Genomic DNA, 21,760 nt, shown 5'->3' with positions numbered 1-21,760 from the left:
CTTAGTTTGAATTAATTGGAAGCTTCTCATTAGTCGGTAGATCCGTCTTGAAAAACAGGGACGGCCCTCGTAATGTATACTTGGTGGTAGGGCTTTGTGCAAGTCCGCCTGTGTAGGTAACACCCACTCATCAGTTATTCTACCGCTTAACAACAGTATCGTTGTGTTCCGGTTTGAAGGGTAAGTGAGCTAGTGTAACTACCGGCACAAGGGACATAGCATCTTAGTTCCCAAGGTTGGTGGCGCATTGACGATGTAAGGAATAGTTTATATTTCTTACAGCGTCATTGTCAAAGGGTGGATGGATGGTGGCCACTTACCACCAGGTGGCCCAAGCTATTCCATAAAAAAGAACAAGCGATTGACTGATCTGATTCCATTGTATAAAATTATTCTAAAATTTTCATTATTAATTATCTTGATAGGTGAAAAATGGTGACGCATCTCCAACTATAGTATTTTAAAAACGTAAACAGTCTAGGGATTCCGATTGCAATGAAGTTCGATTACATAACAACTTCATAACATAAATTAAAAACCTTTGAGAATATTTAAATGGCTGACAGAATTATTATTGAAAATTTCAACTGAGTAAAAAAAGGAACATATATTATAGGAAAGAAATAACAGAAAGAGACAGAAAGATAAATAGAAGAAAACATCTTTCCAAAACCGTAATCATAGTTATTACATTACATACGTTTACACTTTTGAAACCGCAATTAAACTTGACAATAAAAATATGTTTGTCATTCATTTTTATATTTTTTCTTTCTCTGTCTCTCTCTCTCCTGTGCATTTATTATTCCCATCTGATGATGGGGTCTGCCTTCCCAGTCTTTTGCTTCCACTGACTTGCTTTGACGTATCGTATTCAGTAACATTGCAGGAACTAAGATCATTCTTCAAATAGACAAATGTTACCTTAGTCTACCCGTGACCACGAACGCTGTAAAGTGCTCGAAACGACGGGATGTCAAAAATAATTAATATACGCGATTCAAATCCGTTATAACTAGTTTTATTTCAATTTTTTTATTTTTCTGTTTCACCAAAATTGGTTTTAATAAATGGAATATGAAGCTTTTACATCAATAGTAATCAAAACGAATACCATCAATGTGAAAATAACTCTGTGTGTCTGTGTGTTTTTCACGGTTAAACTACAGAACCGAATTTAATAAGGGTAAACATACCACAAGGAATTTCGTTACAAAAACAAATATTTACACCATTATTAACATATGCTGTATTATTTGAGGAAATTTCAAACACCATTTTGCCGTGGTTTCTATTAAAAGGAATTTGTTCGTGTTATGAAATTTACTCTTGAAACACTAAAATATAGCGATCATCAAACAACCCGAACCAAACTCATAATCATTTAAGTGTGTCTCCATCAATTTATAATAATACATTAAAGTAATTTAACGAAACATTTAAATCGAATGAAATTATTCAATTAATCTAAATTATAAATGTTGTTTAGCTCAGAACGCTTAGTTTAAATAATATAGGTTACATTACACGTTATAAATGAGACGCCCTAACGGCCGCTTTACCCACGAATGGGCTTAGAAATATGTCGTACATTCCATATAATGTTATTTTTTCACTTTCAGTCATCATCTAAATCTTCTTATCCACTGGCGGATTTACAAATAGGCTAAGTAGCCTGGAGCCTAGGGCGGCAGATTTAGAGGGGCGGCAAATTTAGCCAAATATTATTTCTATTACAGAAATTAAAAGAAAACTTATAATTATATGTATACACATTACGTCCGTAATCCGTATACTCGTCACTTCATAGCGGCTTGCAAAAATAATCCAGTAACTAACAGCAATATTATCTATTGGGTTGGCAACTAAGTGATTGCCGATTTTGTGGATAGGTGGACTTTAGACTTTTTTTTTTTGTTTTGTGAAAGTGGTCAAAGCACCTAACCTATATTTTTTTCTAATTGTTTAGACTTCTCACTTTAATTTAGTAAAAATATATATAGATAGCACTTGTGTTATGGGAAATCAGAAGTAACGACGAAGTAATTAATGATAATCTACATCAACTCAGGAATCGAACCCAGGACCTCGGAGTGGCGTACCCATGAAAACCGGTGTACTCACCACTCGACCATGGAGCTCGTCATTTCAGTTTGATTCCTGCGTGCATTTAATACATGCCTCATACAGGTTTTATAGCATCTGTTGATCTCAACGACACCTCATTTCTTGATCGTTAACTATACTAATATTATATATGTGAAAGTAACTTTGTTTGTTTGTCTGTCGCTCTTTTACGACCAAACCACTGAATTTGATGAAATTTGGAAATGAAACACACTTGAATTCCAAGAAAGGACATGGATAACTTTTATTCTTAAACGCGAGGGAACCCGCAGGCATCAGCTAGTCTTTAAGAAAGTACTTGATAAAGAATCAATCTTTAATAAATAGCATATACGACGACCTTCGTGGTCGAGTGGCGTGTACAACGGTTTTCATGGGTACCCCACTCCGAGGTCCCGGTTTCGACCCCCGGCCGAATCGATGTAGATTATCATTAGTTTTCTTGGGTCTGGGTGTTTGTGGTACCGTCGTTACTTCTGATTTACCACAACACAAGTGCTTTAGCTACTTACATTGGGATCAGATTAAAAAAAAAACAATAAATGGTGCCGTCAATTATTATTGACGATAGAATTATTAATTATAACAATACATTAAATCTCAAGGCCTTAAGCTACGGTACGAAAGTAAATCTAAATGTAAATACTCTTGACTGTTATGGATGTTGATGGATAGATGTTAATTTTCCATTTTTTTTTAGTTCACGTAGGCGATGACGTGGGCGTATACATCCAAACATCGAATGGATAAAGAAAATTGGATCAAATAAATTATTAAAAAAAATCTTTTAGAGATTTACAATCACAAAAAATCAAAATAAACTTTATTCAAGTAGACTTTTACAAGCACCTTTGAATCGTCATTTAACAATATTTTATATTAAGTGAAGCTACCACCGATTCGGAAAGTAGATTCTGACGAGAACAACCGACCGAACCGAAGAAAGTCAGTGGTTACTCTTTTTCACCATTTCAAAATACAGTCATGTTAGTTAAATAAAATTATATATGTGTGTAATATATCCTACCTTGAAGTCTACAAGTATTAATTTCACGCTTTTTTATCGTCTGCATAACCTTGTACTGAGTAATATACCTTCTTTACCAATGTATTCCTTACAAATTATTTAAATTAATGAAACGGCAAACTTAAAAATGTCTGTGGAATAGGTCATAGATTATTATATAACAGTTTGAAACGAAATACGTCATATAATCTGATCGTGAAATGTTATGCAACGTTGACTGCAAAAATTAAAAAGACTAAAATAAATGGCGCATGAAAATAGCACATCACTAATCGGTTTTCAACATTTTACGATCGGACCGAGCTTCTAATATCAATAGCTTTCCTGATCAACTAATCTGTTCCGCTACACCATTACATCTAACAGTATTTTGACTCGTAAATATTATTTTAAGATGTTAAATTTACAATAGTGTCCTTAGCGCGATTATAATTATTTATATATACGCGATACATTAATTGAAATAATTGTATTTAATTAACATGACGTTGTATATTTTAAATGTTAAAAAAGAGTAACTACTGAGTTTCTTGCCGGTTCTTCTCGGTAGAATCTACTTTCCGAACCGGTGGTAGCTTCACTTAATTGTAAAATGACGATTCAAAAGTGCTTATAAAAGCCTACTTGAATAAAGTTTATTTTGATTTTGATTTTGAGTTAATTTATTTAAATAATTTTATATTATAGAAAATAATATCGTATATCGTTCTCTAATTACTTTCAATTTTTTTCTAGACACCACGTCTTTTTACGAACCGAAGTCAATAGACGTTTATTATTAGCGTCCGTTGCTGCAGCGACTCCAGTGATACAATCGACGAATTTAGACTGAAAAATCACTCCAGTTGTACAGAACAGATGATCTATGGCTAATTTTACATTTTGAACATCGAGTGTGATGATCTTTTGGTGTTTACGTTAATGTGGAGGCGTGAGAGGATCCATCGTGTTCGAATATTAAATCTGCAATATGATTTCAGTTTAAAAATATCATAATTTCACTGTCATAATATTTTAAGGTACTATGAAGAAAAATTAAACAGTATGATCCCCTTCGACTTCCAAATTCAAAAATATATTCTTTTTTTAAATTTTCTTTTTTTAAAAAGATTACGTATGTCATTAATTAATTAGTCCCGTGTTTTATATTGAAAGTGAAATATCGCCGCGTTTTAAACAAGTTAGTTTTGACTACGAAATATTAAACAAAACTCGAATTGTTGCGATCGAAAACTTGGCTAAAAATAACCGTTACGGTTAAATGCCCTTGGCCAAGGCGCTAAGGTTGGCGCTGACCATTGATGCGTCGGCGCATGCGCTGCCCTCATCACTGACATCACGGAACGCCTAGCCAAATGATATTTGAACATTTGCCCGTAGTCCCCAGAATGTACAGTAGTGAAATTGTTTTCATGCTTCTATTGCAGAGGGTTATATCATAATGCATTTACAAATTCTTGTACTGTATTAAGGAAAAGTATATTGAATGAAAGCAAATATATATTTACGTGTATATATTTAGAGATTCTATTTTATTTTTGTTTCTATATGAAACGATATAGAGGGGGCTTTAATTCCAGCAGCATAAAAACATACCCAACTTGTCATGTTAATTTTAGTGACCTGTATGGTATCAACAGCGAACGAAATTATTGTCATTTTTAGTGTTGTGTAACTTTACTTTGTGATAATTAATTGTACAAGCCCGTCTGGGTACGTACAACCCACCGTATTGTACATTCTACAACCTAACAACAATGCTTAGAATAGTAGTGCTTTGGGTTGAAGAGTGACCCAGAGTAACTACAGGTACAGGAAACATAGTACCTTAGTTTTAATGTTTTTATTTTACTATACCAATATCTACGAGTACGGGCAGTAGTGACAATTGAAATAAAACGGTTGAAATAAATAGTTTTAACGGATTTAAATCGCGTATATTAATTATTTTTATCATCCCGACGTTTCGAGCACTTTACAGCGTTCGTGGTCAGGCACGGTTGAAAGAAAACTAGCAGCCCATACCAACACAGTTCGAATAAATTTATTTTTTATAAATCCTAATCGTAGCATCTCCGAATCCAAACTCAAATCATAACAAAATGCTCATCCGTCTAGGAAAAGTAAGTTACAAACAAACGTATCGAATATTTATAAATAGAACGTGATCCTGACAAAAGTAACTAATTGCATTGAAGATACAATTGTGAGCAAATGACAGAAACACAGGTGCAACTCTCTATTCACTAATAATCCGAAGCTGACACAGCAAAAGACAGTTCAGTCGAATGACCAACAGCTTTACTTGTCTTAAGTTTAAACACTCTATTGGCGGCTCGATTAATAACCTAGACATTTGTGCAAACCAGTCTGGGTAGGTACCACCCACTCATCAGATATTCCTCATTTTCACTCAGTATTGCCGAAGATAGCCGAAAATTTGTACAATTGCAGACTATCCTTTCTGATTTATAAATATGTTAACGATTAGAGTGAGAAAGATGTTTTACGCAGTTCATGTCTCCATTTTTCACAAAATATTTTATACTATTTCATGAGAACCGTTTCTGATTTTTGGTATATCTTGCTAGCAATTTGTTAGCAGGATAAGAAGTCCCGTTATTTCTACTGTCCCTATAGTAAAACTATTTCATCCTTTAAATGGCTAACAAGATCAAAACAGTTATAGTAAAGAACGTTAATTTAATAAATAAATAATTGTTGTTAAAGTTTCAAAATTCCATCACTGACTTGGAAAAGGATACCTCCGATCTGAGAATAATCGGGGAAGGAAACTTAGTGATATTTAATTTTTGAAACGGCTTGGTAACGGAGAGACCCAAAACATATCAATCATATAAAAAGTCGTAAATTTTATGCTCAAGTTTATCACGCAAACGTTTTTAATTATTTACTTTAATATTTTCGAACATTTTCTGCGATCGTAAATGGTCCCACATAAATTATCCTGACAGAATTAATAAGCACTTTTAGTCGACTTAACTTAAAAATGTCCTAACTAATATTATAAGTACTTAACTAATAATGTGAAATTTGTAACTACTCAACCAATAAACATGGCCTTTGCATATTCTTAGTCGGAATTTAGAAAAATAATTAGAATAGCACCTGTCTCCCTTTCCTTACACATAGGTAAAGCCACAGACGAAAATTAGTCAAAAATATGTATTGTAAAACAAGTATCAATATTTTTACGTGGTACCCTCCATGGTATTAATTTAGCATTGTTAACATCGTTAGATGTTGCTTATGTATTTCATTTCTTATTAATAATAAAGTGCAATTAATTTTATCTCGTTTGGTTAACAAAAAATAAGACAGTTATTTTCATAAATGGGAAATAAAACCTGTCTAAAATGTAGCTCTGTAGAACCCGTACATTCATTGGGGCCTTTGAGATTTTGTTTTTCTATTTACACAGATTATTTTAATTCGATTGCTCAGATTCGAAATCAAAACTTTGGTCGCCATTTCGGTATACCGTATGTACATAGCTTTCCGAAGTTTTAAGTTACACGCAACGAAACGCCTCGAATAAGTAACAAAATAACTACAAAACGAACTTAAATACGGCATCTTGTAACTCTTCCCAAAGTGTTTTTTTTTATTTTAATGAATATGTTTGTATTTATTATTTTACTTCATATGTGCAATGAGTTGGCCATAGAATACATAAACATTTCTCGTATAAAAAATACGACTATTATATATTACTAATTAGAATTTTATAATAAAGAAATAAGTTTTTTTTTGTAGTACTTCAAGTACAGATGCAGATTTTTATTAAAATTTAATCATTAACCTCACTAAAAGCCTTAATTATTTATTTCACGCGATATAATAAATACCTTCCAAAAAAAATTTATTTTATGTATGCTCAGGACTTTGCAAAGTCATAAGTTTCAATATTATAGAACATATACGAACATAATGATTCAGTCTTGTTTTTCTTAAAATTCCAAGCATCAAACATAATTGAAATGTAATCTTTTCAAGAATTGCTGCATACTGCGAATCTAATTCAAATATTCCTTACTTAGTACTAAACAAAAAAGTTATTTTTAGAGGAAACTATGAAACAATTGAGGCATTTCAAAACCAATTGTTAACATATACACTTAAAATTTGTTTACATCCAAAAGTTGTTTTCGAAAACCGATTCATAATTTAATTTAGTTCTTCGCTTTTTTAAAATAAAGACGATCTTTACGGCCGTGATGTTATGATTAATGCGTTCAGTCATTATCGTTCATGATTAACATTATAAAAGAGCGCCCCAGTTACCGAAACAAAATATGTTAACACGCGCTAATGTTTGAAGTTTGATCTAAAATTACGGACCTGCCTAAACATCAGACTGAGTGACCTAAAACCATCGCTGTGATGAAAACTTCAAGTTTGCTTTACGAAAATTATTTACGATGTTGACATATGTATTTTAATTAAAAACCTTTCATGAAAATGAAATGAGTTAGGCTATACATAACTTGCCTGATGAGCCCTGATCTTATTTGTGAATACTACAAAATTTTGTGAAAATATAACTGGCACAAAAATTTCTTCATAAAATAATAACTCCATCTTTTATCCCCTTTATTGGCGATAAAAAGCCTCGTTCATGTTACGGAGAATTTTTTTTATGATATTTAAAGTAAGATTTAAGTTTGACATTTAATTGTCAATTAAAAAATCATACCTGATGAACAATTTATATAAATAACCAAGGTATTACAAACGATAAAAGTAATCTTATTACATTTCTAACCCTTCAGCCCTCCATCCTTTGTACTTAGCAGTGCAGATAGTTAAATCTAGTACTTTAAGTACTCAAAAAGGGTAAAGGAATAGTCAAGAAAGGTTCCAAAATCAATACTATATTGTTTCCGGTTTCCGTCTAGACTTTGCGGCGAATCTACAGTTATCTCCTTAGATGACGCAATGCGGAAAAAATAGTCTGCCAAGTATATTTTATTAAAATACTTGGACCTTGTGGGACATGAGGTACTTCATTTCCAAATAACGTCGATTTCTATAAAAATGGGTTTTTTTTACACCAAAAACAAGGTTTACAGCCGTTATATAAAATAATACAAATATTTTTGGAAATAACGTCCCAAAAATAATGAAATCTACATCTACAAGGCCGAAAATGTTACAGAGAAGAATCATGAGAACGTGTAAGTTAATACTGCATAAAAAGCATTTTAAATCGCATATTTTCCACAGCATATCATAAGATTCAACGAATGTTCAAATAGATATTAAATAAATTAGGCCAGGCGCGAATATAATGACGTAAATACTACTAAGGAATATTTGAGGTTAGGAAAACACCGGGTGTTTATCTAAATATGAAAGTAAAAGTTGAAAATAAAACAAAATGAGGGTATGACGAATTGAACGTCCGAATCATTCTGGAACATGCAGCTGAAACCCTACACTCGTGACTTCGTTACTCCAGGAAGCACGTGCTAAAAGGATTTATTTAAGCGACAGTTGCCAATGTGATTGTACATGCGACAGACTAAAAATGTCACGCCAAAAACAAACGTTCTACGTTACCGGTTACACGGAAATTCGAAAATCCACAAATCACTTGTCACTGATCCACGTAAAAATTTCGATTTCACTTGCGTTATCACGGGCGCGTCCAAATATGGTGTGTGATTTTATTTTTGCCGTTTGCGAGTGAGTTCGCTAACCAAGTGAACTTTTCGGTACCGCGCGATCGGGTGCGATGGTTTTGGGAATGTCGACGGCAGTTGACGATGGACTGAGGCGGGCGGGCGGCTTCGTTCTTGCTCGGGCGCTTTCGGTCTTTAATTTTAGAACTTGGCTCTCTCCCCGGTTTTATATAGACGTGAGTACATCTTATAAAGCGTATGCGAGATGCGGTCGCCGCCGCATATATATAGGAATTACCGCTTTTTATTGAGCGGATTGGTAATTTTTGCATTCCAACAGTTGGCCGGCAATTCTCGACCGAGCTGACTTATTTGGCGATTGTTAGGAGAAAATTCTTATTTCTCTCCGACAAAATAATTTTATAATAAATACGAGGACGCTTTAAAATATTAACTTTTCTTTGACTCTTATAAAATTTAACAATCATTTCAATTATTCAAGTAATCTATTTACGTACTTGAAAACATAAGACATTTAAAACTGTCAGTTACCTTATAAAATTCTATTATCTTGTATTAAGGACGATACCTCATTATTGATCTTTAATTTATATAACAATTCTTTGTATTCTTTATTGTTTTGTTACAGTTTTTAAGGTGAATGAGCCAGTGTATATACAGGCAAGATATTAGTTCCTAAGGCTGCAGATGCATTAACGATTTAAAGTTTAAAATTATTGATTTTGAATTTGTAAGAACCATTAACAATTCCTTACGTAAATGTACCACTGACCTTGGAAACTAAAATATTACATCTCTTTTGGCAGTAAATTTACTGTCATTCTCATCGCTCATCCACCCTTCAAACAAAGTTCAATTATTGGTTGATACGTAAACCTTCCCTGCTAAAAAAAATCATATAAACGATTGTTCATCATTATTGCCATATTGTTATGTTAGGAAACATATAGGAAAAACTGAAATATAAAGATTCTCCGAAGATCGTAGTCCCAATTTTGTATTATTATTTAAAAGATATAACATAGACGCAATTCAAATTCGTTATAACTAGTTTTATTTAAATGTGTAATGATTGCGAAAATTTAAGACAACATAACATGGACCCTGCTCGCACTGAGTAGCATTCTCATTCTTTTTCATGCTGTCGTAATATAACATTCTAAACTATAATTTATTAATTAATCGGTAATTTTTCTAAATCACTCATCGTATTTCTGAATAATCTCAAAGACTAGCCATAGCAGAACCTTTTTTATGGTATAGGTTGGCGGACGAGCATATAGGCCACCAGATGGTAAGTGGTCACCATCATCCATGGATAATGACGCTGTAAGAAATATTAACTATTCCTTACATCGTCAATACGCCAACCTTGGGAACTAAGATGTCCCTTGTGCCTGTAGTTACACTGGCTCACTCACCCTTCAAACCGGAACACAACAATACTGCGTACTGTTGTTTAGCGGTAGAATATCTGATGAGTTGGTGGTAGCTAACCAGGCGGGCTTGCACAAAGCCCTACAACCAAGTAACAACATGTAGTATGCAGTAAAAGTATGTATATGTATGTATAACATATTGTAGAGCTTAAGTGTTGACCCAAACATAGAACCCTACTCCCTAAGTCATGTATGTATAACATATTGTAGAGCTTAAGTGTTTACCCAAACATAGCTCTACTCCCAAAGTTATAATCCGATGAGACGACAGTCAAACATGTTCGAGTTTAATAAAGAATTAAACACAGGACCCATGGAGTTACATTCTAGAAGGATCAAGAGAGCTATAACTACCAAATGTAAAACTGCTACTGATTTTTTGTCAGAGAAATCTTTAAGATATTGAAAGGGATCAATTATTCGCACCCAGAGTCTTATAGTCGAAATCAAAAATCAAAATCAAAATAAACTGTATTCAAGTGGGCTTTCACAAGCACTTTTGAATCGTCATTTAACAATTAAGTGAAGCTACCACCGGTTGGGAAAGTAGATTCTACCGAGAAGAACCGGCAAGAAACTCAGTAGTTACTCTTTTTCAACATTTAAACAACTTCACAACAAGTCAGTTATTAGACTACACACGTATTAAATACAGCTAGTATTTGACTTTTTCGAATTGAACTAAAAAAAAATTGTTTAGTTAACAGATCTTTTTTATTAATTAATAATTCTGTAAGCAGCATTTGTATAAAGTTTTTGCTGCGAAGCTTTTTGGTCGTATGCACGAAAGCTGCGCGCAGTACTGGACAGTAATTAGACATTGCAGTGTGACTTTATTATTATTTTATAGACAATTCTAAAATAAAAGTAGCCTAAGTTACTCCTTATTACATCAGCTATTTGCCAGTGAAAATTCCTTCAAAATCGTTCCAGCCGTTCCAGAGATTAGTCGGTAGAAACAGGTAAACAAAAGTTATTAAAACTGTTTTTTTGATATATGTACAGCACGGTAAAAAAACTCTTTTTTTAATATTACAAACAGACACCTTAACTTTATTATATGTATAAAAAATTAAGATTAGATCAACACATAAATTTTTCGATTTCAATAAATCTTATGAAATAAAAAATCAATAAAATTTCAAAAAAACAATCTGCATTTTATATTCATAAATAGTTAATATACAAAGAAAAACAAGGAAAGGCCATGTTAAAAACCTAAGACTTTTGATAGTGAGAACGAATTGGTGTAGTGGAGAAAACACCTGGATTCTCGAGAACCATTTTTATATTCATTTTTGTTTATTTTAGTCGCTGCTAACAATACATCTTTAGCGATACGCTAAGGTATTATTCCGATGAACGCGAGCGGCTGCCGTCATCAATCCATGAGTACAAAGTTCTTATTGTGACGTGTTATATTATTCGAATGCCACGATGATGTCGTAACTAGCTATTAAAACTGAAAATCCCATTTCCCTTCCTCAGATATCCAATCAGGCCGATAAGTTTGGCCTTTGGGAATGCTTAGAAACAACCTGAATAGTCTTTGACGGAATAACATCGAAATAATATCCGTGATACAGAAAACATGTACAACCGTTGGTAACGCACCTAAATTCGTACCTATGTCATATACCTGTATAAAAATTAGAGAGTGGGAAAATTAATAGCGGTCTAGAAGATATTACCGTTGTGTCGATCAGCCCAGTCCTCGACACAGTCCAAGTAAAAAGCCACAATTCATCCACCGTTTGCATCTGTGGATGAGAGAAGGATTGTGATGATTATCCTGATAAATAATAAAAATTGTAATGTGCAATCCAAAACTGTAGTAAAACGCATATTTTGTGTAAACGCACATGAGCTCATGTTCGCCCTTTTAAGCTAGCCATAAAACCAACAAGGCAGTTCAGAAACTGGGCAATATTAACAGCATAAAATCGTTGAGACGACATTCATGATACCGACAATAATTGACATTTTAAAGCACGTACCAGAGGATGACAAATAGAAAATAACAAAATGGAATATAAAAGAAAACTAAGTGCTTCTGGCACATCCAAAAAACAAATGAATTTAAACGACATAGAAAAGGTAGATTTAATTATCAAATAAATGCAAACTTTGTTAATAATTATGTCCATCTCACTGATTTCGACCTCGGTAGCTAATGTCATAAGTGAAGTACGAACACAAGTGTACTACGTTGTATTTTCTCAGTTTCATAATTCGACTCGACAGCAAATCCATGATCAGTAGGAAAAGATTTACGATTTTCCGAAAACTTTTAGGCATCGGGTATCTACTAATAATTTTTCGACAATGTATGAAATCCAAGATAAAGGTTCGCTAAAAAATAATTAGATGATTGTTCCTGAGCTCTTAGTTGATAAAGTGTTATATGCGAGATTATAGAAAAAAAAAAGTTATGATTTTTGTTGAGACAGTTGAGATTCCGGTTGCTGACAAGAAGGCTCAGTTTCGAGATCATTGGCAATAACTCTAAGTACTTACATCACATCCCTTTAAAGCTTAATAGAAATGGCACCGTCAACCTACTCTAATTAATTAGTTATTTGTAAAAACATATTTATGTATATGCCATTACAAAAAAGAATTCGTAACGACGATTTTAACAATCTATTCAGTCTAAAAAATATTATTGGTTTAAAAAAAAAAAGTTTTTAATCTGCACATTTTTGGTCTTCCGCTTTGTCATTTTCCACTTTGTAGAAATCTATGTTTATTCATTATCTTTGTTTCCATCTATTCAAAACAGATTACAATATTTACAAGTTAACGGAAAATTATAAATGGCATTTCATTTTCATGTACAATGTCGTTCTGAAATCGTCGCGATACTTGTTATAATAATATTTTCTGATATTTCTTTGTACATTAATTTAATTTTAATATACTAATAAACTATTTTGGTTAAATTTTTTACTATACCTTAAAACGATCAAAATTATTTTACATTGCGACTAAAATATTTACACGCATTGCGTTCCGAACGATTTTATATCTGTCAAATGTCAAAAAACATTGCATATTTTATTAGAATCATTTAATATTTACTTTGTTTTTGTAGTACGAAATAGTTATTTTAATACATTAATAAATTACAATAATGAGTTCTTAGTGTGACAAAACGTGAAGTTTAGTGTGATTTTTATTTTAATTTCTTTCGACGTTGAAATGTTTAACCCTGATATAAACGATTACCAGCTGACTTCAATAATAGCCGAATGCTGTGGGGGTGTAGCTGTCGTATATTCAGCTGTATACAAACCATACAACCAAAATGTTGCTATTAAAAGATATTTTGTTGATAAGGATAAGGAAAAAGCCAGCTTAATACAGGTATGCAAAAATCAAAACAAAGTAATATAATAAAAGATTTATTATGAAAGAGTCACATAAATATATCAAAATAAAAGACATTGGAATATTTTTAAAATTTTTATCTTATGTTAAAATATAACTATTGTCCTAAAATAGTTATGTGAGCATTTTTTTATTCAGTAAAACTTAATTTAATGTAATTTACAATTTTAATATAAAGTTTTACTCAATGTATCATCAACATAATTTCTAGAATATTGTATTATAAGAATAGAAATTCAAATAGCACAATTTTATTTACAGCAAGATATTCTGACACGGAAAGAACTACAGCATCCGAACATCTTACCATATCTCACATCATTTGTATATGGTCCAGAGTTATATGTGGTGTCACCGTTAATGAACCTCGGCTCTTGCAGAGACATATTGGACAGACACTTCCAAGAGGGCCTGCCAGAGCTGGCTTGTGCTATTATATTAAGAGATGTTTTATTAGCATTACAATATTTACACAAACAGTTTTATATACATAGGTAATTAACACACAATGAAACATTCATTTAACTCGGAAATTTATTATACTTATAATGCATGTAAATAAAGATTGATTCAGTCATTAAGTGCAGTGCATGTGCATGGTTTGTTGCCAGTACAAGTGCTTACAGGAAATTTTAAAATGCACGAGATGACTAGTGTAAGAAAAAAGATAGCAAATCTACGAAATAGATTATATCTATTAATACACACTGAATAAATAAACTAATTGTTTAAGTTAGTTAACAAAGTAATACATAGATAAATTTTTTTTATGTAGTAATACTGATGTATTTGCTACATAAAAAATATTTATCCCTAATAAGTGAAAAGCTATTAAAGTAAACTAAAGTATACAAAGGAATGTTGAGAGTTTACACAGATAAAGTAATAAGAATTCTATTAGTTATAATAAATATACAGTCAGTTGTTTTATAAATAATCCCAACATTAACAAAAGTTGCGAGTATTTCCAAGCACATCTTAATGCCCAAGGTTGAAACAGCATTGATTACGTAAGAATTTAAAATTTTATATGGCACAAATGTCTAAGGTCTGTGGTGAAAAAAAATTATGACTGATATTTTCATTGGTATTTGAATTACTTGTTAGAACTGAAGAAAAAGAGTGAAAGTTTCATTTCAATACCCATTATTAAAAAATGTTCCTTAATTGGGCCGCGGTGCTTTATTAAGAGCTAATCTGGGTTGGCACCACCTATTCAACCTAAGTGACAAACAGCAATAATTAGTATTGTTGTGTTCCAGTGTGAATGTTGGTAAACCATCATAACTAGGCAGTAGGATAAAGGGATATAAAATCTAGGTTCCCTATATTTGTGATACTTGGAAGGTAAAGTTAATATAGTAGGTGGTCAGCATATACCAACCTTTACCCAGTCTGCCTATTTTATATAACTAACATAACATTCTACTAATTTCAGAGGTGTCAGAGCAAGTCATGTTCTATTAGATATAAATGGCACGGTACGGTTGTCCGGCCTACGCAGTGCGGCGTCCATGATGGTGCGTGGGAGGAGACAGAGACAATTGCACAGCTTACCCCCTCCCGACCATGACAATGCCAATCTAATGTGGCTAAGCCCGGAACTCTTAGAGCAGGTATGGAGATTATTTCTTGTTATGATAGTGTCTTAAGGTATGCAAAGCTGACAAAAATGAATCAACAACAGCCTGTTAATTCCCACTGCTGGGCTAAAGGGCTCCACTCCCTTTGAGGAGAAGGTTTGGTAGATATTCCACCACGCTGTTCCAATGCGGGTTGATGGAATCCACATGTAGCAGAATGTGTATTGTGTGTATAAATGTTTTCCTTCACCGCTGAGCACGAGATGAATTATTAAGACAAATTAAGCACATATATATAGTGGTGCTTCCCTGGGTTTGAACCCGCAATCATCGGTTAAGATGCACGCGTTCTAACAACTGCGCCATTTCGACTCGAAATTGGTCGAGATCCATATTTATGGTATTCCTTGTGGATTTGTGATAAATTTTCATTTTTAATATTGTCCAAATTGTTATTGGAACATTGAAGGAAAATTAAATTGCATGTAAATTAAATATGTTTGTAAAAGATATATATCAGAGCTATTAGCATATCGCATCGCATATGTAAATGTCTAGTTTATTTATTTTTTCTGTACTACTCCAAGATATAAATTGAAATATTTTTTTAAATATCTTTAAGTTAAAATTTACTAGCGACACGCCCCGGGTTCGCACGTCTAAGAGTGGCAGTGTTTCGTTACTATGTTGTGCATTTATTACATAGAACCCTTCTTCTTGAATCAATCTATCTATTTAAAAAAAATCCGATCTATAATTTTAATCTAAGCATACATAGGGACAAACTGCGATGAGCAACTTTGTTTTATACTATGTAATGATGGCATATTTATCAAATTACAATTCATTTTGATTTAACGAAAGCTTTCGAGACCATATTTCACGGAAAAATTTAAATTCGAAAGTAAGATTTATTCTGAATATACTGGAAAATTGAATAGATAAAGTTTTTATCTTTGAGATGGCAGTGAGATGGTAGCATCCAAGGTCAACGTTAAGGTTCCAAGCAGGATATATTTATTTAAATAATTGTATTGCTTACATGACTTTGTATTTTTTAAATGTTGATAAAAAGTAACTACTGAGTTTCTTGCCGGTTCTTCTCGGTAGAATCTACTTTCCGAACCGGTGGTAGCTTCACTTAATTGTTAAATGACGATTCAAAAGTGCTTGGAAAAACCTACTTGAATAAAGTTTATTTTGATTTTTATTTTTGATTAAGATCTTCAGTCTAACGCTCTACAGTGTGCCACAGGGATGTTTCTTCGATCCATTTATATTTAACGTCTTCGTTAGTGTTGTTGTTTCTCACTTTAATTCTCTGTCTAAGCTTTATATCAACTAGATATTAATATATCATCTTTCATATTTCATCATATCAATAATATCGAATAATAAAACAGCAGTTAAATTATTAGGAAATTAAAAAATAAGTGAATATATTTATATTTTATGCTTTAAGATGATTGGTCTTTAGGTATCTCTAAAGATGCAAATATTATGCACCGCATTGCATTCACTGCGATTTTTTTTGTTACAAAGTTTAAAAGTCAGAGATTGTTACTAAGCGATAAGAACTTTACTGTGCTTCTGAATATAAATGTCATTGTGTTATTTTTATTGTAATGTTTACGGTATTTTTAAAGTATACATGGCATGATCTCTTTAATTTTGGCAAATGCAACAACACATTAGGGAGAATAACCAAATATGTGCGCAAACAACAGTTCATCATCATTATCATCCTCCTATCTTTATCCCAATTTTTACTTGGAGTCGGCGCAGCATGTCTTCTTCCATACTTCTCTTTCTGACGTCATTTCACAAGTAACATTCTTTGCATCTACATCATCTTTCATCACACAATCCATCCATCGTTTCTTTGGTGCTTTCATGCTCAAAGACAGATATTTTTTCAAAATCCGATGGGACGGAAATTGGAACTTAATTTTTATCTTTAAGACTCTTGGTTGATACTGAAAATTTTTCGTCACATAAACAGATGTATGTTTTCATTATCCCGACTTGAAGATCTATTTGACCAAAAGCACCTTGACATCTGCAGCCTTATACCTAGTTGCAAGATCAATTTGACTGTCATGCTCGGTTTGGTTAGATTGTTAATATAATTATAAAAGTGAGCGTAACTCTATCTGTCTGTCTGTCGCTGTTTCACGGCAAAGTCGCTGAACTGAATTTGATAAAATTTTGTATGAAGCAAACTTGAACTCCAAGAAAGGTGAAATATAAATTATAATTCGTGTTTCAGAATCTCAAAGGCTACGATGAACAATCCGATATATATTCACTGGGCGTGTTCTGCTGCGAACTTGCAAACGGGGCAGTTCCATTCGCCGAGGTGCCGACCACGCTCATGTTCACGGAGAAAGTTAGAGGGAGCAGGCCTCAGTTGCTAGACTGCTCGTCGTTCCCTGAGCCCCTGGATGACGGTGAGATGAAGAGTGAGTGATACCTCGTTAACTAACATCAATATTGTAGATTTAGCAACTTATCCCATAAAATTCTTAAATTTTCGCGATTATTACACATTTAAATAAAACTAGTTATAACGGATTTGAATCGCGTATATTAATTATTTTTGACATCCCGACGTTTCGAGCACTTTACAGCGTTCGTGGTCACGGGTAGACCTAGTCTACAAAAATAATTAATATACGCGATTCAAATCCGTTATAACTAGTTTTATTTAAAAGGCCTCCTAAAGATTAGTCGTTACTGCCACCCACGTTAGACTGTGAGTTTGCTTTACTGTTACAATTCCAGCAAATTAAATATAAACACACTCGTGACTGTAATTAAACTGGCTCAACAGTAAAACAGCAATATAATTTAATACTGATCTTCAGTGGAGATTAACTAATGATTAATTATTATTATTAAAATAGTACTTTTTAGAAAAAAGGCCCCTGGTTTCAGGCTCGGGTTCCATCACAGGACACTAATTAATTATTGTAAAGAACAATATTGTAAATTCGTTGTTTCTGGCCATTTAATCTCCCTGGAGGTTGTTTTCCGAAAAGGTGGTAGTGTTTAAATATCGACGATTCAAAAACGCTTCAATGTGAAATTTACTTGAACAACATTGATTTCATTTGATTTGAGTGGGTGATACCTACAATTATGCATGTAGAAGCTGGCATTTACTACGAGTAACTGAGAGGCAGGCATGTACTAAGTGTTACTGAGAATCAGGCATGTACTAGGAGTAACTGAGGGTCAGGCATGTACTAAGTGCATCTGAGAGTCAGGCATGTACTAGGAGTAACTAAGAGTCATGCATGTGCTAGGAGTAACTGAGAGTCAGGCATGTACTAGGAATAACTGAGAGTCAGGCATATACTAGAAGTAACTGAGAGTCAGGCATGTACTAGGAGTAACAGAATCAGGCATGTACTAGGAGTAACTGAGAGTCAGGCATGTACTAGGAGTAAGTGAGAGTCAGGCATGTACTAGGAGTAACTGAGAGTCAGGCATGTACCTGGATTAACTGAGAGTCAGGCATGTACCTGGATTAACAGAGAGTCAGGCATGTACTAGGAGTAACTGAGAGTCAGGCATGTACCTGGATTAACTGAGAGTCAGGCATGTACCTGGATTAACAGAGAGTCAAGCATGTACTAGGAGTAACTGAGAGTCAGGCATGTACCTGGATTAACTGAGAGTCAGGCATTGACTAAGAGTAACTGAGAGTCAGGCATGTACCTGGATTAACAGAGAGTCAGGCATGTACTAGGAGTAACTGAGAGTCAGGCATGTACCTGGATTAACTGAGAGTCAGGCATGTACCTGGATTAACAGAGAGTCAGGCATGTACTAGGAGTAACTGAGAGTCAGGCATGTACCTGGATTAACTGAGAGTCAGGCATGTACCTGGATTAACAGAGAGTCAGGCATGTACTAGGAGTAACTGAGAGTCAGGCATGTACCTGGATTAACTGAGAGTCAGGCATGGACTAAGAGTAACGGAGAGTCAGGCATATACTAGGAGTAACTGAGAGTCAGGCACGTTCTTAGAGTAACTGAGAGTCAGGCATGGACTAAGAGTAACTGAGAGTCAGGTAGGTATAGTACGACACAACTTAGATGTAGCATCGGCAACATTCGTAAAACCGATCACATCCGAATTCATTACGCCATCTCAAATTATCAATATTTATTTCTTGTGCGAATATGATCTTTGCACAAACGTAATAACTTGTAATGTCTTATAACCTAATATATTCGTCAATTTGACGCGTCGATTTACATGCACTTGCTTTCTCTGACGCGTGAATCTATAGCGAAGAATATCGTTCACGAATCGGTTTTATTTTCATTCCATTGCATTTTCCGATGCTACATCTAATTTGTGTCGTACTATACCTGGAGTAACTGAGAGTGAGGCATGGAGTAAGAGTGACGGAGCGTGTGCGCAGGCATGTACAACACGGACAGCGGCGTGGGCGACAGCGCGGAGGGCGTGTCGCGCCTGCGCGCCGCCTACGCGCGCCGCAAGCTGTCCGACGCGTTCCACCAGCTCAGCGACCAGCTGCTGCAGCGGTAATGCCCTCCACGCACACACCCGTAAACACGTACACATACACTTATTTATGAAATACACTTCATAGTTGTCTAAATTACAAGCCAGTAAATTTGCAAAGCACAGTTACATTTATTTTACTATGATTACCCAAACGACTTCCGAAACTTGTTGCATTTTATGTTAAAAAGTTTTCTTTTTTGTTGACCATACGAAAATGTATGTCATTTATTACTATAGATAAGTTACACATACTTATTGATATTAAAAATAAAAACTACAACAAATGTAATTTGAAACAAGCATTAAAAATAATTGAAAAAATGATGAGATTTGCTACCAATAAAATAAAAAAAGCAATATATTCAGTGTAAATAAAATAAATTAAAGAATAAAACAACAACCTCCACTTCCTTTTTTTTTTCTTTCGACATTTCCTCTGCTTCTATTAGATATATATGCCCAAATTTGCTTAACGCAAAAAAAAGCCGAGATAGACTAATGCAGCACGCGTGGTTAACCGATGATTGCGGGTTCAATCCCAAACAGGCACCACTGAGTGTCTGAATATTCATGTGCTTAATTTGTGTTTATAATTCATCTCGTGTTCGGCATTGAAGGAAAACATCACGAGGACACCCGAGCATGTGTCGAATTGCATAAAAATTCTGCCACATGTGTATTCCACCAACCCGCTATGGAACAGCGTGGTGGAATCCAAACCCTCTCCTCAAAGGGAGAAGAGGCCATAAAGAGCCCAGCAGTGGGTAATTTACAGGCTGTTGTTATGCTTAGTGCTGATAGTATTAATGGACTTACAATATTTAGATACCTCATATAACAATGCCAGGAACCCACCCAACATACAATAAAAAATCTCTTAGAGATTTAATTTTTCACATTCTAGAGATCCGGAGAAACGGCCTTCAGCGACGCAGTTGTTGAATCATCCCTTTTTCAAGCAAATCAGAAGAACCGACTTCTTGCCCAGCCTCATTGGACGAGTCAAACCAATCAAACCTGACCCTGGTACGGTTTGTAATTATTCTACACCATGTTCCAATCTAAACGGTTATTAATCTTAGATTTACGTATTGCATTCGATTTGCTCAATAGTTTTTGGATAATATGTCTATTCATATTAATACAACACTAACCCTCTCCAAACTATTTATATCTACTTCTTTTTTTCAAATTTCGAATGTTATTAAATTTTAATTTCAAATTTCGAACAAGAACTTTTCGTCATTCAAAAAGCATTTTTTTTTTCGAAAAACTAATGAATCAACATGAATCGTGACCATAGGAATGCGCAGCAATACATTTTTAAATTTCATTGGAGGAATGATAAAGCGGAGCGCTGAGGATGCACGCGATTGGTCCGTCAGTCTATGCTTGTCGTCTATTGGACGCCCACTTGTCATTCGGCTACTGTCATTTGGGCCAAAGTGTACATAGACGTATTTGACTCCCTCCCCCCTTGCATGGGATTATTTCCGATCTAGACCGATCAATGCCTAAATTGATTATTATGTTTGTTTTTCTTTATTTGATTTTCATTTTGAAATTAATTTTAAACAGTAATTAAACATCCGAAGAATCGTTTAATCTTTCTAGTCTGGTTGTGTAATTCTTTTTATTCGTTATCCAGATGACATATCAGCGTTGCTACTGCAAGAGAAAATATCGGAAATGGAAATCGAGAAATCGACCGAGTGGGATTTCTAGTATTCACCAAATCACCGAGCACAAGAACAATGCACAGTTATGCCAAAATTATACCAAATATAACAAGACCAAACTTAACGATCACAAATTTATTAAAATCGATTTCGAAAAAGGTGCGATAGGGACAAATTCCAGTATATTATGACACAACTTAGATGTAGCATCGGCAAAATTCGTAAGTACGCTACCCCAAATTATCAATGTTTATTTCTCACGCGAATATGATCTTTGCACAAACGTAATAACTTGTAATATCATAT

At 34.0% G+C, this 21,760-nt stretch overlaps 2 protein-coding genes across 3 annotated transcripts in view; one reads left to right on the top strand and one right to left on the bottom strand.

The window, feature by feature from the left end:
* LOC124532015 (muscle-specific protein 300 kDa) overlaps window positions 1-8,966 on the bottom strand; it is a 197,069-nt gene extending 188,103 nt beyond the window's left edge. Inside the window, exon 1 of the mRNA XM_047106635.1 lies at window positions 8,738-8,966. The gene's annotated coding sequence lies outside the window, so the exon portion shown is untranslated. The remainder of the gene's footprint in view (window positions 1-8,737) is intronic.
* Window positions 8,967-13,304: 4,338 nt separating this feature from the next.
* On the top strand, window positions 13,305-21,760 carry LOC124532064 (STE20-related kinase adapter protein alpha). Of its 2 annotated transcripts, none has more exons than XM_047106700.1 (7): window positions 13,305-13,625; window positions 13,911-14,143; window positions 15,088-15,265; window positions 17,502-17,682; window positions 19,669-19,792; window positions 20,680-20,801; window positions 21,424-21,754. In XM_047106700.1, the coding sequence occupies exons 1-7, from the start codon at window positions 13,461-13,463 to the stop codon at window positions 21,498-21,500; spliced, it is 1,080 nt and encodes a 359-aa protein (XP_046962656.1). In that variant the 5' UTR covers window positions 13,305-13,460; the 3' UTR covers window positions 21,501-21,754. The 2 variants fall into 2 exon arrangements, with proteins under 2 accessions (XP_046962656.1, XP_046962657.1); XM_047106701.1 differs by having other exon boundaries at window positions 13,410-13,625; window positions 17,502-17,694; window positions 21,424-21,760.

The sequence above is a fragment of the Vanessa cardui genome, chromosome 8 (genome assembly GCF_905220365.1).
Source record: "Vanessa cardui chromosome 8, ilVanCard2.1, whole genome shotgun sequence".
NCBI classification, from domain to species: domain Eukaryota; kingdom Metazoa; phylum Arthropoda; class Insecta; order Lepidoptera; family Nymphalidae; genus Vanessa; species Vanessa cardui.
The sequence above is the reverse complement of the archived record's forward strand: the minus strand, read 5'-3'. Positions and strand labels throughout refer to the sequence as shown.

What these genes read in the sequence shown, in the direction of transcription:
- LOC124532064 (XM_047106701.1), top strand. Translation starts at nt 13,461, where the DNA reads ATGTTTAACCCTGATATAAACGATTACCAGCTGACTTCAATAATAGCC. An exon ending in AAACAGTTTTATATACATAG is followed by an intron (nt 14,144 to 15,087) that starts GTAATTAACACA and finishes TACTAATTTCAG; the next exon opens with AGGTGTCAGAGCAAGTCATG. An exon ending in AGCGACCAGCTGCTGCAGCG is followed by an intron (nt 19,793 to 20,679) that starts GTAATGCCCTCC and finishes TTCACATTCTAG; the next exon opens with AGATCCGGAGAAACGGCCTT.